Source organism: Nipponia nippon, unplaced genomic scaffold (genome assembly GCF_047370975.1).
Source record: "Nipponia nippon isolate SJK-2023a ecotype South Korea unplaced genomic scaffold, ASM4737097v1 scaffold_17, whole genome shotgun sequence".
Taxonomy (NCBI): Eukaryota; Metazoa; Chordata; class Aves; order Pelecaniformes; family Threskiornithidae; genus Nipponia; species Nipponia nippon.
The window spans coordinates 201793-216957 of NW_028262333.1; the positions used below are offsets into that span (position 1 = coordinate 201793).

The following is a 15165-nucleotide window of genomic DNA, read 5'->3' on the forward strand; positions in this document are numbered from 1 at the left end:
CAATATGTCACAGCTACTCATCTGTATCCTTCCTATCTGAGTGGTCTGGGTGAGCCCTACAAAGCTGAAGGGCCACTGCTCAGAAAATGAATCTCAATTTGATTCAAAAGCCCTAATAAAAACACCTAAACATTACCAGAAAGAAACATTCACCCTATGGCTTTCCTGCTATGGGGCACAGAATAAGCATCAGGAATCCTTTCAATAGCAAGTTAATTTTCAAATGCTAAGAAAAATCTGATCGAAAATCTGTGTCCCTCATTAGCCCCCTCCAACCTCCAAAAGTCTTCTCTTCCTTTCTACACTAGTCCTCAGAAAATCTTCATACATCAACTCAGAAGACTGCAAACAGATGTTTATATTCTTCTGCTAGAGGGATGGGATGATTCTAAGGTTGCATCAGACAGTACACTCTGTAGCACCATATTAAGCAAGACAGCGTAACCAAAATAGCAGATTTCCTCATACCAGTGTCAAGGAACCTGTGTGTTCTGTCAAGCTGCAGTTTTATAGTTTGAAGATACCCTCAAGAGTCTTGTTTGCTCAAAACTATTCAGACTAGGAGTACCTTCTGGGTTGTTTTGGGTTTTGCTCTTGTTGCCTAATGTTGGTAACTGTCCATCAACCAACAAACATATTGAATATTCTCCACGAGTTTATACACACTCTATGCCAGGCTCTTCAGAAAAGTTTTGGGCTTTCCAGAACAAAAATTTCGCTGACATCCCAAAGCAGCAAAATCCAGACCAACCCCAATTTAAATCACATCCTCGCTTTTGTGATCTCTGTCTCACAGGAATATATGCACAGATGTCCAAGTTAAGAACAAAGAAATATTTAAAAAATCACTGAAGTAAGGGCATTTAAAAAAAACCAAACAAAACAAACATCTACAGGCCTCCACCTCAAACCAGATCTTTACCTATCCTGGAACCAGAATTTGATGGCATCTATTTTTTATGTCGCATTAAGTGATGAGAAATTACCTACATTCTTTAAAGACAAGATGATCCATATCCCTCTTGGAATGAGTTAGTGGGGCCCAAGGTCTACTTGACCTATTACAATCTTTTCTGTAAGAACTTTCAGTTCCTGTGTCTTAGTGAAATTAGCATATATGACCCTAACTCCTGCATGGGGAAAAAACCCCAGGCTATCTTGCAGTGTAGGGAAGGTGGTCATTGAAATACTGTGAATTGTAATGGTGTGCAGGGATCTTTCGTACTGAGACAATTTGCACATCTACATTGTAAATTGCTAAAGAGAAGGCCCTTCTGGAAGGATGGGTTCAAACAAAACTATAGGCTCAAAATTCCACATTACATTGATCTTTATGAAAATTAAGACTCAGATCTGAGTTTCCCATTGTGACTCTACTCCTGGCCTGTAGTATAGAAGCCAGAAAATTACACCTATTGATTAAGTCACTAACACACTGGTATGTTGGATTTGTTTAAAGAATCCCACATGATATGGCACCTATTGTGCTGGAAATAGCAACAAAGGAGAAGATGGGCAGGCAGAGAGATCTTCTCCATATCTCCATGACAGCAAACTAGGCAGTAACTCAGCACGATGCACAATAGCTGTGAACTCATCACTTCTCTTTGCTAGGCAGTGCAATGCAGTATCTTTGCTCCTTCTGTCACAAAGCATTGTTTCTGATCTCTAAAGTGGTGGAACTTTAAAGGCAGAAGAACACTGAAAGACTGGGGGACCTTCTGGGCTGTGTGTGAAGGTGAGGGTATTCACGTGAAACGTAGACTTTTCCAAGCAGCAACTACTACCACCGAGCAGTCTGAAGGGGCTCAGCGCGTGGCCATACTAACCAGCATCGCCTCTATCCACAGCTAGTGACAAGGGTATCCAGAATTTCAAGAGAACAGGAATTAAGCATTTCAGCTCTACTGGTATGAATCTTTTGGAACGCACTCACTAAGAATTATTTTTTTCCCCTGGGAATTATGTTCAGCTCTAAGGGTCAATATGGCAATAACAGAACAGCAATAAGTAACAACCTTCCTGAGTCACTCCTTGAACTCGCTAATAGAGATGGAACAGTTAATTAGGCAAGGGGATTAGCCAAAGTACAATACATCTCCTTTATCAACACAATCCATGCTGTGACGCTCATCTTTCCCGTGTACTTACGACCTTCATGTTATACAGAAAACATTCTTATTGACACTACCCATGGGCAACACCTTCTTCTAATTACCTTCTCTACAAGGGGTATTTCATCATCAGGGTTCCTGCTCTTTGTGCGTGGGTATATATATACCTGATCTCGCAGATACACGAATACACTTTTAAGCTAAGTCTACTGGAATACTTGGAGCACAGATTGGCTGTGAAACAAGTCAACAACCCATGTCTGCCATGAAGATAACATGTGCCTTTGTGCTCCTAACCCTGGCAGTTCTTTGCTTAGCAAGTGAGTAATCTTTTTTACTTCCTGATACATTATAGTTCTAATGTTCAAACACTGCAAGCTTCTCAGTCTACTGGGATAGTAAGCAATGGTTGCTGGACTTGGCTGGCAGAAAGCAAGTGAAATTTTATGCACTATGCTTGTGCACTATTTAGCAAGCAATATTACACCAGCTTTACAGTTGCCAACTTAAGTAGACGAAACCTATTCCTTGATGGTGGTGTGAATCGGAACTGCATTCTGCATTGTAACTAAAAAGTGAACTGATCTCAGAACTACAGCAGGTTTTTACCTACTTATTTTTTGATCCACCTGAGCAGGGAGCTTGGAGCTGATGAGGTCCTTGTCCTGCCAAACTGAGCAATCAGGAGACAGTTGATTATGCACAAGCCACATAATATGGCTGTGAATAACCTCTTTATGATGTTAGTTTCCCAGGCTGGAGAAAGCTTTGAGGCACACGTTGCTGTATGGTAAAACAGGGAGCTGAGTGGAATTTCTTGAGCCTTCACCTGGTAATTTTTTTTAAACAAAAATTTGCAATAAAAAGAAGTAAGGTATAGAAGAATAAGTACATTTAGAATAACTGAAAGAGGAGAGTCCAAATCTTCTCTGCTAGTAGTATAGCAGTTCAATAGCATTATGAATGTTAGAGAAGCAAAACAATGAAAATGTTAAAACAAAACCAAAATTATGAAACAAAAAAATCTGTTTCCATTTTGAATAGCTCTGAAGTTTGCTTTGAAAATTGTCTGAAAATCAAAATTCTTATGAAAAATGTCAGTTTCAATGAAATGGCATGCTTTTGATGGAAACTGTTCTTTCAAAGTGTTTTATTAACTGCAGATAAATAAATAAATATTGCTTTCATAAGAATTCCAGCAAATCCCTTCCTTGAACTTTCTAGTTTATCTTGCCTGCATTAAGACTTTATGGATCAATACTTTTTGAGCCACATCTTTTTCGCATTCACTCCCAAATACATAGTGGATACTAAAAGGTTATAGGAGAAAAAATAACATCCTAATGTTTTTGTGGAAGTGGGTTAAATCTGATCCAATTCCAGAATAATGAAAACTCAGTCAAACTTCTGGTGACATAGACTGAAACTTGACATGGAACATTATTTCTGCTAGTTTTCTTTACCTTGGACAACTTATTTGATGAGAAGATGTAAGCAGCTCCATGAAAGGAAGTTTCAGTGGAAAGTTTAATGGCTTTAAAGATCAAAAAAGCTACATTTAGTCAGAAAGACAAGTGCTAGAGCTGTATTGCCTTTTAGATCATAATGCATTTTCTTCCTGCTCCTTCTGTACAGAAGCCTCTGCCTGATAACTTTTATCCCTTGGAAGCCACAGAATGACACTTACAGGACAGGAGAAGAACAAAATACATTCCTAAAGAAAGTAACAAATGTGTCACCATAAAGGAGACATGCCAATGTCACTTGATTACTTTCTGGGAGGTATAATTATAATTGTAGTGAAGGAGCTTTTTGAAGCCCCACCTGAGAACGGGGCTCCATTATATTAGATGCCGTGTGTATACAAAATAGGAGCCAATCCTTCTGGCAAATACTTTAGAATCCATATTGACTGGCAAGGGAAAATACTTTTTAAAGTGGTATTATGATCCAAATTGCATTATCATCATTATATATATTTAGTATTATATTTTAATGAAGATACTATCCTCATTATTGACAGAAAATCAAAGTATAAAAGGACCATGTGATTTGCTTAGAGCCATATACAATTTTTTTTTTATAATCTTAGGAAGTAAAACCCAGTCATGCTCAACAACTAGTTCATCCTAAACAGGCTGGCCATTGAACATAATATTGACTCCTGGGTCTTCAGTCTTTCTCTGGTGAAAAGGGGTGATTACTGCCAACAACAAAGGCTGTTCTAGTTGCTGACACAGATTTCTAAGGTAAACAACACAATAAGGTCTACTTGTTTAATAGGTCCTGACACCTGTACCTTGTTAAACACTGAAAAACTATGTCAGTATTTACTTTCAAGGAGGTAAGAGACTTGGTGTTGCTGGAAGGGCTGGTACTAATGAAACCATCCCAGTTACAAACTGAATGTTCAACAGTGTTTTTTATTCTATCTTTTGTGATTCTGTTTATATTTCAGATGCTGCCAAAGAGAATGAGGTGAGTAATTTTCTCCTTTATTTCTGGATAAAAATATATAGTTTGTAACAACATGAGGTCCATGAGGTAAAAAAAAAAAACAAAACCCAAACATAATAAACATTAATTAAATTCTGCCAAAGTATTTCAGAGAGAAATCCCTGAGTCTGAGATATGTGGTTTCCATACAGTTGCCCTGACAGCTTCCAGATGTTTTTACATGTAATGCAGTCTGGGCAAGAAATTGGGCAAGGCCAAATTTTAAGTCAGAGAAATCAAGTTTTTTTAATATTTATCTGGTGATGACACTCTAAGGCTTTCTTGGTGACTTTCAGATCCTAAATCGTGTACCTAGGGATTTTATTTTTTCTCTGACTATGCTGGAGTGTCCATCCTGGGGTCAACCGCTGAAAGAAATGAGGCACCAAGCAGTAAAATACCTTACTCAGATGAGCAGAGACAAGCCCTTTGGGAGTCCAGTGGACAGTGGCAGGGAGTGGAAATTCACACACACACAAAGCTGATCCCATACTAGCAAAACATATACAGCCTCTGATGCCTAAAACTACACAAGACATCATACATACTTTTCCAGGAAGAGCCTGCTCCACTCTCCACAGAAAAGTAAGTATCTTCCTCATTTTACCAGCTGTTACGTGTGTATATATATATATATGGGGCAAATTCACCTAGTTTCTAGCTTTTTTATTTGCTGGGCCTTGCCTCTCATGAGTTGGTGGCTGACCAGTTTTAAAATGATAAGTTACAAGCTACAGAGATTCCTTCCCATGCCACTGCCTCTGTTAGGTTATGTTGTGGAAACCTGTCAGCTATGTCAGGTCTCTGACCTGCTTTTGCAGTTGGGGCAAGGTGTGCTGCCTCCTGCTTTCCAGCCACAGAGTTTGAAATGTATGAGCCAGGGCTTTGGAGGAGAGGGAAAGGACCAAATGAAGGAAAAACCTGGGTAAACTAACATCCCGTTTGTTTGTTTGTTTGTTTGTTTTTAAATGGAACATTGGATTTTAAGCCCATAACACCCAAAAGAGTGATTGGCTAATAACTCTTTTTGCCTGTGGAGCCCTCAGTCTGTGCTGCATCCATGGCACAGGGACTGGGCTGCTGAAGGGGATGAACACACAGAGCTCCTCACTTCGCCCACCTGCAGACCCGAGGCAATGCCTAGCATAAAACCAATCATATAATCTGTAATAAATTCCAGCGTTTGGCTGAAGTAATACTCCTGTCCTTCACTAAGAGTTGGATTGAAGGGGAAAAAAATCAGGCCATAACAAGAGAACAGCAAGGCTGGGTTCTGTTTTAAATATATACATTTATAATACATATTTTGGCTAGATCTTCAGAAAGGAAAAGCTCCAGTCATAGTGCCCCTCCAAAGACTAATATGCTTCAAATTGTCACTAGACTAGAAGTAAAAAGAGCTGAACAAATTTTAGTTACAATAGCACCTACAAGGACAGGTGATTTCCTAGGCAAGCAAACCCTATGCTGTGGAGGATAACAAACAGCACATTAAATAGAATATGTGCACTGCAAAAGGAACTCCTTGCTTGTCAAATACCAGGAATGACATTCACTTGACAGGAGAAGATTGAGCTCCAAAACCAGGACAGAAGCACTTTCAGTCATTTCTTTTATTAGTTTGTACTCCCATTTTCATATATAAGTCTGTAATGAATACAGTCCCGCTATCAGATGGGGGCCTTTCAACAATTTCTTTTCATGCTTTACTTAATTCTGCCTGGGCAGATCCTCTCACCAGTGTAAAAAGCATCAAGAGCTGATACTTGTGCAATAGAGACAGAAACCCTTCACATCCTTGAGAACTAATCTCACCTGAATTTACTGACAGTTGCAATCGGGTAGAAAAAAATATTAAGCCTCAACTTTTCTGTAGATGGAAAAGGGGCTGTACTTTTCCCAGTGACTGTATTCTTATTCAGACAGACAGCAAAGTCCCTGAAGGTGCTCAGTGCCTGACATGGGCAGCATCACACACATCTCTGTCAGAACGAATGTTTCTTTTTTGAGGCTTAGGCTCAGCTAATATAGATGGTGGAGCCCCATTGACTGTGCTGCTCTAGAGCAGCTGACAAGCTTGTCCAAAAATTTCATATATTCATTATTTCTGTAGGTGAATGGAGAATGTGAGAAAGATGGATGTAAAGAAAAATTATAATGTATTTGCAGGTAGACTGCAGTGAATACAAGGGGTTAGAGAGAGGAAGACCTATTTACTGTGAAAGACTCTATCAACCTTTTTGTGGCTCTGATGGGAAAACATATAACAACAAATGTTCTTTCTGCAAAGCAGTCCTGTAAGTACAATACTACGTAATTACTCCTGAATAAGCCAAAATCTAAGATTAGCTGAGTTATCTGGTGTTTCCATTCCACCTAAGTGCTATAATTTTTCAGGGTTGCTGCTCCTCTGCTTCCTTGCTTAATCTTTACAGATTAATTGCTTCTCCCACCAATAAGGTCCAAATGAGCTAAACAAATTACCTTGATATTTGTGTGAGCAACTTCCTATTCTAGCAGAAACTGTGTAAGTCGGACAGTAAAGAGAAGAGTCCAATGAGCAACACAGGGCTAACAAGGCACCTGGACCCAAATCAGGTCATATAAGAATTCAAAAGTGGTACTGGAAATATCTTGCTTTTTATGGATAAAATACATAATTTTTAAAAGAAAATTGTTCACAGATCAGTGCCTTCTTGTCTGCTACAAATGTTTATGGTGTCTGTTAGCAAATTGTTGACTGAGGACTTCAGAGAGATTTTAGTTTATGATGTTAAGCTTACTGTCTGTAATGTCTGTGTCCTCCCTTTGCAGGAGAAGTAGAGGTGCCTTACATATGAAGCAAGCAGGGGCATGCTGAATGAATTCTGCATGACAGAGAAGAGGGCTGAGAACAGCTTTACACTGCCTTATCACAATCTCTTAATTCAATTTCATTCATCCTGCCTGTTCTGATGATGGTGAACAAAGCACAAAGTAGGCTTTTCAGTTGTGCTCTGTCATTTGCTGCTTCTCTCTGCTCCTCAGTGTTGGGACTGACGCTTCTGTCCTCCCTGCAAAGCATTTCCTTGGGATTCTCAGGAGCATTCCAGTTTCTGTAGCAAGTTGGTTTTCACATGAGCCCTTCATTATATATTTGTCTCCACGGTTAAAGTTCAAATCTTCTGACAATGCCACCGGATTTTAGTGGACACAGGTCAGTGCAGGCATTGCCTCTGCTTTCCTTGTTGGTGAAGTGTTTTCTTTCATTTACTCAGAAACTTTTGCGGCTACTTCTTTTCAAAGGCTCCAGCTTTCCTAGGGAGTGCTTTGACACTTCCAGGTTTATAGCTAAATTTTAAATCCTCATTTTTCTTCTAACTTTGTGCAATTCTGATTCATATGTATTGTTTAGCTACTTAGTTTGCATGTTTATTAAAATAAACGTTGACTCTTTTTTTGTCCACGGTGACCTTTCTAGAGAATAAGTTTATTGCATCCATTATTCACAAATGAGATATTTCTCAAGTTACAGAAAATAATCACAGAGCAGAACCTAGGGCCAGAGGTAAAAAAAACAAAGCCTGGAAGACAGAAGTTGTAACACTGATAATATGCACTAGATGGCCTCATGTTACTGGAATTTACGCTACAATCTGGCTCTTTTTTTCCTTCAAATGAAACAAACCTAGTAAACTGTAACAGTGTATAAGCTTCATAGCAGGGTCTCTGTTAAATCCTGTCATTTAAATGTGATCATTAATGATTCTGTTAACTTCTGATAAATTGGCTGCTTTCAGACCTGAAGAAATTTCTGTTCTGATCTTACATCCTTATTACCTTCATTATTAAGCTAGTTTATGTCTTTTACACTTGAATAGTCAGTCAAGGGAATACATTTTCCCAGAATTAAAACTTACGAATGACTGACTTTACTGGGCTTACACATGAAGAAAATTTTGGAACTGGAATGTGGGTATCATTTCTGATCATTTCTGTCTGATACTCTGAATTGGGCTGGAGTAAGACTCATACTTCACAAGAACGGAAAATGAGGAAAGAAGTTCATGTCCTTGCCTTTGAAAGCAAGACACCAAAAAGACTACCCATTCCACTACTGGCTGAATGTTGCTGTAGCATCAGGCAGACTGCATTCTGTAATGGAAGGACCAAGAGGATTTGTTGGTCCGCGGTGTCAGTATGTGCTCTTCCTCCTGGCAGAGCTGAGAACATCACCCTCATTCCCTGTAGAGGAGAAGAGGCTGTTGGACTTTATGTGATGCTGATTAGCAACCAAAGAGAAAGTCTTTCACAGGCTACTTCTTTACCAAGGAATTAAACAATGCCAGGACACAGCTGAGAGCACTGGAACTCCATCATCTTTACTTTGAAATTGTTAGCATGGCCCTGGCATGATCCTGTCTTGGACCAAAATTCTTCCCAACAGTCCTCAGGCACATCTTGGGAGGCTAGGGACCGTTTCCAAATAAGAAACTGGATGAAGGCATCCTGTTTTGGAAGCTAAAATAATTTCATAGCAAAGATGTGACTAGACTCAACTAGCTGGCCTCTGGATGAGAGAGGCTCTGTTTAATTTGCCAGCACACACTGATGTAACCCTAGTCTCTAATTTGATTTATAATGTGAACTGGCTGAACTATTTTTATGCTAATTGCCTATTACACCCAGTACATCTGGAACATCTGGAAGAATGACAAAGCCGAAAACAACAAAAAATGAAAGGAAAAATTGAGGATTAATGAAATGCTAGATTAAGTATGTAAATGGATTGCTATTTCCCAACAAAGCAAACACCATAAAAAATAAATACCCTGCATTTCTATGTCAAATAATACTAAATAATGAGTGTATTTAACAAGGGACTTCTTTTTCCTGACTGTAAAGTTCCTAAATGCATTGCATTTCTGGGCAAAATAGCAGTAGCTACCGAATGCTATGTAAATCTTGGCCAGATGGATTTCTTAACATTATTATATGCTGTTCCCAGGCACCGGTGTGTCCCATGAAACCACAGGTAGCAGAACAGGAGCCTAGGGACTGTTTTTGGGATGGAGTAGGGTTTATTCCCCACTGTGGGAGGCTTCAGACTCCTTTCTAAGGGATGCTAGTGCTCTTAGTACATTAAAAACCTGCTGAACACTCTGGATCATTCAAAGGCCACTGAAACTGATGGGAGGCTACCTGTGACCTTGGCTTTAACTCTCATCTTTCAGAAAGCAGAAAATGGGCATGTTATTTTCTAGGTGATGCATAAACAGATGATACTCACTTTGATGTTCTATTGAGGTTATCAGTTTAGAACAACGTTCTTGGCCAAGTGCCAGGATAAAACTGGAAACTTAAACATTGAGACTAGTGAAGATGGATGAAGGGTTTCTGTATAGACCACAGCCCCCTTCTCTTTGTAACTGAAGTCAGGATTAATTAGCACCTGCATGTGTCAAAGGATGGACTACCGCTCTGAATGCCGGATCACACAAGTATGTGAGGAACAGAAAGCTCCTAGAGTGAGGAGTGTGGTCGCTCTTGTCATGGTACCTCCCAGAGTGTGTTTCTGCTTCATGTATTTCTCTCAATAAAATCAGGCTTCATGTGTGGTGTGGTTGGGGAGAAGTGGTGGAGGGGCTCATCTTCAGGGGCCATGTTCTTCATGAAACAGGAAAAGCACAGTTCATTAAGAGCAAGCTATAGTTCCCTACAATGCCAATTTATCGATGTTATTCCAGAAAAGCTGGCAGAACAAATCACATTTACATTCTTCATCTTTGCACTTTGTTAACAAAGGCTTAGTTAATAAAGGCCATTTCCATGAAACCAAATGTTCATTTCATAGTTAAAAAAGAAAGCCTCAACAGACAGTAAGCAGGCTTCTATCACATATATTTCTTTATTTAGTCCCTCCATCATTAATATTTTCTGATTGTGGGAAGTTTACATTGCTATGAACTATGTTCTCATGGATATGTTTAAAATAATTTTTTCATGAGATTGTTCCATCTGCTGAAGCAAGTTATCAGAATGACACATTTTCAAATGTAATTTACACTCACAGTTGCATTGGAAAGCAGACCTTCCTTCTACATTAGTGAAGAATGGATGCAAAAAATCACAGATGATGAAGCTTGGCATCTTCAAGCATTTTCAGATAGTGGCAGTGACAGCACCATGGGCAGATGGGTGAACATCAAACAGAACCAAGGGCCAATGTTTTAATGTGATACAGGAATCTACCAAACAGAGATTAACACGTATAGACTAGAGTTTAACATCCCATAAGATCTCTTGAATTTTGTTCATCTCTTCCTCTCCATTAGCCCCTACCTTGATGCCTAAAAGAGAAAGGCAAGACAGAAGGTAGATAGATGATACTGGAGATGAGTATATCAAATGCTGAGAAGCAATGGAATTCAAGTCAAAGAGGATTATTTTTTATGGAAGGTAAAATACATTATCACAACAAGGGAAGCTAAAGGTGAAATGCAACAAATACTACAAATTTTAGGAAAAATGAGAGGAAACCTTCAGGAGAAAAAAGCTCAGGGAAGATTTTAAACCAGGAAGCTGGACGGCCCTTGTCTGTTCTTTCTCCTCATTTTCTCCTCAGGCTTACTTTAGTGCACAAACCAGAGCAATATAATCTTTCTTCTCCCATGACTGCTTAGTGGAGAAGACTCCACATGTTCAGCTAAGCCATGTACTCAAGAATCCTGCAGGCTGACTGAAACGCTAACAAAGGGTGAGGTGCAGATGGCATCTTTTTATCTTCTCTATGAAATAAAGAGGCTGGAAATCCTTGTAATTCTAACACAAACAAAGTCACATGGACTTTTTTAGGGGTTTACATGGTTATCTTCCCACTCTTCTTTCATCCCAGCGTGAACTTCTGTGAATAAATGATGGAGAACACCAGAATGGTGGCACATATTATGAAAATACTGATGTAAACTGACCTTAGAGTTTTTTTTTTCATTTTTCTCTGCCCAAAGATAGCGATATTACATACCACTGAAATATTTTCTAAAAACCGTCGAGAGTCTAGTGAAGTTGCCGTGTCTTGAAGTTGCAGGTAAGACATCTAACTAGAAAAGCAATGCAATAAACATCCTCCATTGGGTCACCAGACTATCTGGGTACTTTCAATGCATTTTTTTCTTTCTTGTTTAGTTAGACTGCTCACATTAGTACCTCCAGCATTAATTAGCTATGTTTCTGGTAAAGACAGAAATTGTAAATCTGTGCTAAGGTAATAAGAAACTGTTGGTTAGAGCCACAAGTGCTCATGACCTCTGGCACAAGACCAGCAAGACTTAAGTGCTGTGTGCATGGACTGGTGAAAGAGGCTAGTCAGATGGCTCTGACTATTATATTTTGGATTAGGACATGTATAAAGCATGAGAATGTAGGCTGGTACTGAAACTAAAGCTAAATCAGTGGCAGCAAAAAATCTGCCAGTATGAAATGTTACTGCTCACCAGCTAGAGTTTTTTCCTGCTAAAAGAGATAAGCTGAGAAAGGTAAGGAACTTAGTATTGAGTAAGAGGAATTAACAGAGGACATTGGCAGAAAATTCTTCTCTCTATCCTAGGACACAGACTAAATCCACCACTACCATGAATTCTGTTTATCTGGAAACCAGGTCCCAGCAATTAGGCAGTAGGAATGCAAATGAGCAAGGTAATATTGTAAAAGTTTCTCATAGCTCAAAGGCCTGTGGCTCTGGACAGTCAACCTAAAAAGATACTCACAACAGGTCAACTTGCCCTGAATGTGTCTTGACTGACAAAGATCAAAATGAGAAAACAAAGATCAAACTGAGAAAACAAAGCCAAACTTTGATGTTTTATCATGATGTCAGAAAATCCAGCACACAAATTGGGGATATTTTCTGCCTTTTAGCTTGGCTTGTTATAGCCTAAGTGGATATTCACACCATCTGCTTTAATACATTGAGATACTTAACTGACTGTGTTTTTGGACCAAACCTAAGATACTAAGTTTCCTATGCAGCCAATGCACATCCACAAGGGTGATTCAGAGCCCTGTAAGTTAGAGGTCTAAAACAGTCCAGCAGAGACCCCTGCATCTACCACAGACCCCTGGGACTCTAATTAGTTTCTGATAATTTCTGACATGAAAAAGTAGACAAGAGCAGCTGGAGAGCAGTACTCTCTAACACGGAGTGCTTGTGCTTTTTATCAGCTCCTGCTAGCATCATCTGCTGGCCCATAGCCACAGGTAACGCTGAGAAGCATACCAGTTTTTGCCACATACCAGAGCAAAGAACATGATCTGCCAACTGATGTAAATGACATCTGAAGAAAATGCTGAAGCAGCCAGACAATCTGGACAGTCAAGTTTGTGTGATGGAGCAACAACATAGAAATATGGGGAAGGAAAAATGTACATAGCTTGAGTGAGCTGATGAAACATGCTCAGATCCTGTTTGCTAGAAAACAAAATAGAGGTAGCCAGATATTGGCATTGAATAGAAAAATAGAACAGATCTTCTTGCACTCATTGAGGATTAGAGTTTTCAAAACTCTGCACTGAAAAGGTACTCATATATCACTGATGTACCTATTTATATGTGGAAGAGAAGGAAGGGCTTTCACAGTAGGGTCTTACAGCATTTTATTTTTCACTTCTATGACAGGAGGTACTGAAATACAGGCCTGAAAATCAGATAGGTTGGATTTCCAAAAACGCCAGTGCTATAATACAGCTACTTCATTTGTCCATAAAGCTCACACTGTGTTTTCTGATATTGTTGTTACTGTCGTTGTTCTAGCATATAAGTGCAGCAGATGAAGAGAACTGGTGCTAAGTCCTCTACGTGCTCAATAAAAGAGATGGACTCTGCCCCTAAGACCTCAGAGATTGACCTGGAAAGCAAACTGTTTAGGGGGAACATAGCCACTTCAATCAAAGCCGTGTATATATCAGACATGTAAGGGTGAGCCAGAACCAACATCCAGGTCTCCTGACTCCTACACTAGCAATTACCTTCTTAAACACACCAAGGCCAACATGAAAAATTGCCAGCTGTGCTCTACAGTTGCTATTGCATAAATCATTCTTTAGATCAGACCACAATCCCATGTCTCTGGATTGAAGATAATACCAGGTGACTGACTGGTGAAATATAATGGAACATAATTCACATTCAACTGACCTCGTTATGGTGTATCAGTGTCTGGTCAGCCTGGAGAGCTGCATTCTAACCCTGCTCTAAAACCAGTGTGATACTGCTCAGGCTGTTTACATTCAACAGCTCAAAGGTTATCTCATGCTTGCTGAGTGTTTCCAGTTACTACAGTTATTTGGTGTTTCTGAATCTTCTAATAACACTAAGTATTTGGAAAAAAACAGGCCCTCAGTGTCACAACTTAGAGAATGTAAGCAGAAGACATTTTCAAATATTTGATCTTAAGATCATAAGATCTTACTGCATAAGACTGTAACTTGTGGCTGCAAAGAGAACTGGTAAAAAAAAATGTCACCCCCAAAATACCAGTGAAGTTCTCAACACTTAGCACTCTCTATTTCAGCCATTTGTCAAGAAGGAGACATCCTAAAAGTTCAAGTTTTTATTGAATTTGCATTTTCATGGCAATCTCTTGCTTTGGAACATTCTCCAGCTGGCTCCAATATAAAAAAATAGATGGGAGAGGACTAAAAGCAAGTCTTGAGCTAAAGGAAAGGATGAACAACGAGGATATGGTGCTAAATTAACTCTGATCTCATTGGCATTAAAAGCTTAGAAAAAGATAGAAAAAAAAAATCATTTTTCCTACCAGATTAGCACCTCTAACAGTAAAGGAGATTGGAATTCTATCCTATTACTTTTGCACAAAACATGCAGACTCCCACATGCTCTGTTTAGAAAGATATGTTGCCCTCTCTCCCCAAAGCTTTAAAAATTACAATGCAGAACAGAATACCAAAGCTATGTATTTCAGTAACGAGCAACGATCAACACACATATAGTGTATTAATCAAGGAGCAGGAAAAGAAACTGGTGACTGAGGAAAGACAGATTTTTTTTTTTTTTTACGAAAAAATGGTTATAGGATTCTACATATTCATTTAGAAGAGAGAGGGTCCTCTTCTGAGTTTAACAAGCCATGTGGAGAAAGGTATGTATCTGTCATGAAAAACAAAGCAAAAAGTCATTATGATTGTCACAAAATGTGAGACAGACAGACTTGCCTAGGAATCTTTCCCAAAAAGGCTATTCCAACCATTCTCTGTGGCATGGAGCTCATTATCTCTAGTTTTCTTCTGTTCTGTTTAGGCTTTCATACTTCATCTATCACTATGACAACTCTAATCATTGTCTCACTTTTTTTTCTCCAATTCAACTGAGGTAACTATCAATGTAAAACAAAATAGACTAATACTAAAGTGAATTGAAATGAAACGAACTCTGATATTCTTCAGAGAACATTACTCAAACTTAACATCCTTACTTGTGCTAATGTACCTGATGACTTCTGTTTTTTTGGGCTAACTTTTTTCCCCTTCCCTCAAATGTTACAAATTTCAAAAATCAATA

General features: G+C 39.1%; 1 protein-coding gene across 1 annotated transcript; it reads left to right on the top strand.

Moving 5' to 3' along the window:
• Positions 1-2370: 2370 nt before the first annotated feature.
• Positions 2371-7470, top strand: SPINK9 (serine peptidase inhibitor Kazal type 9). The gene is made up of 4 exons (XM_009472192.1): positions 2371-2434; positions 4573-4592; positions 6780-6907; positions 7425-7470. The coding sequence occupies exons 1-4, from the start codon at positions 2371-2373 to the stop codon at positions 7468-7470; spliced, it is 258 nt and encodes an 85-aa protein (XP_009470467.1).
• The last annotated feature ends 7695 nt before the right edge of the window (positions 7471-15165 follow it).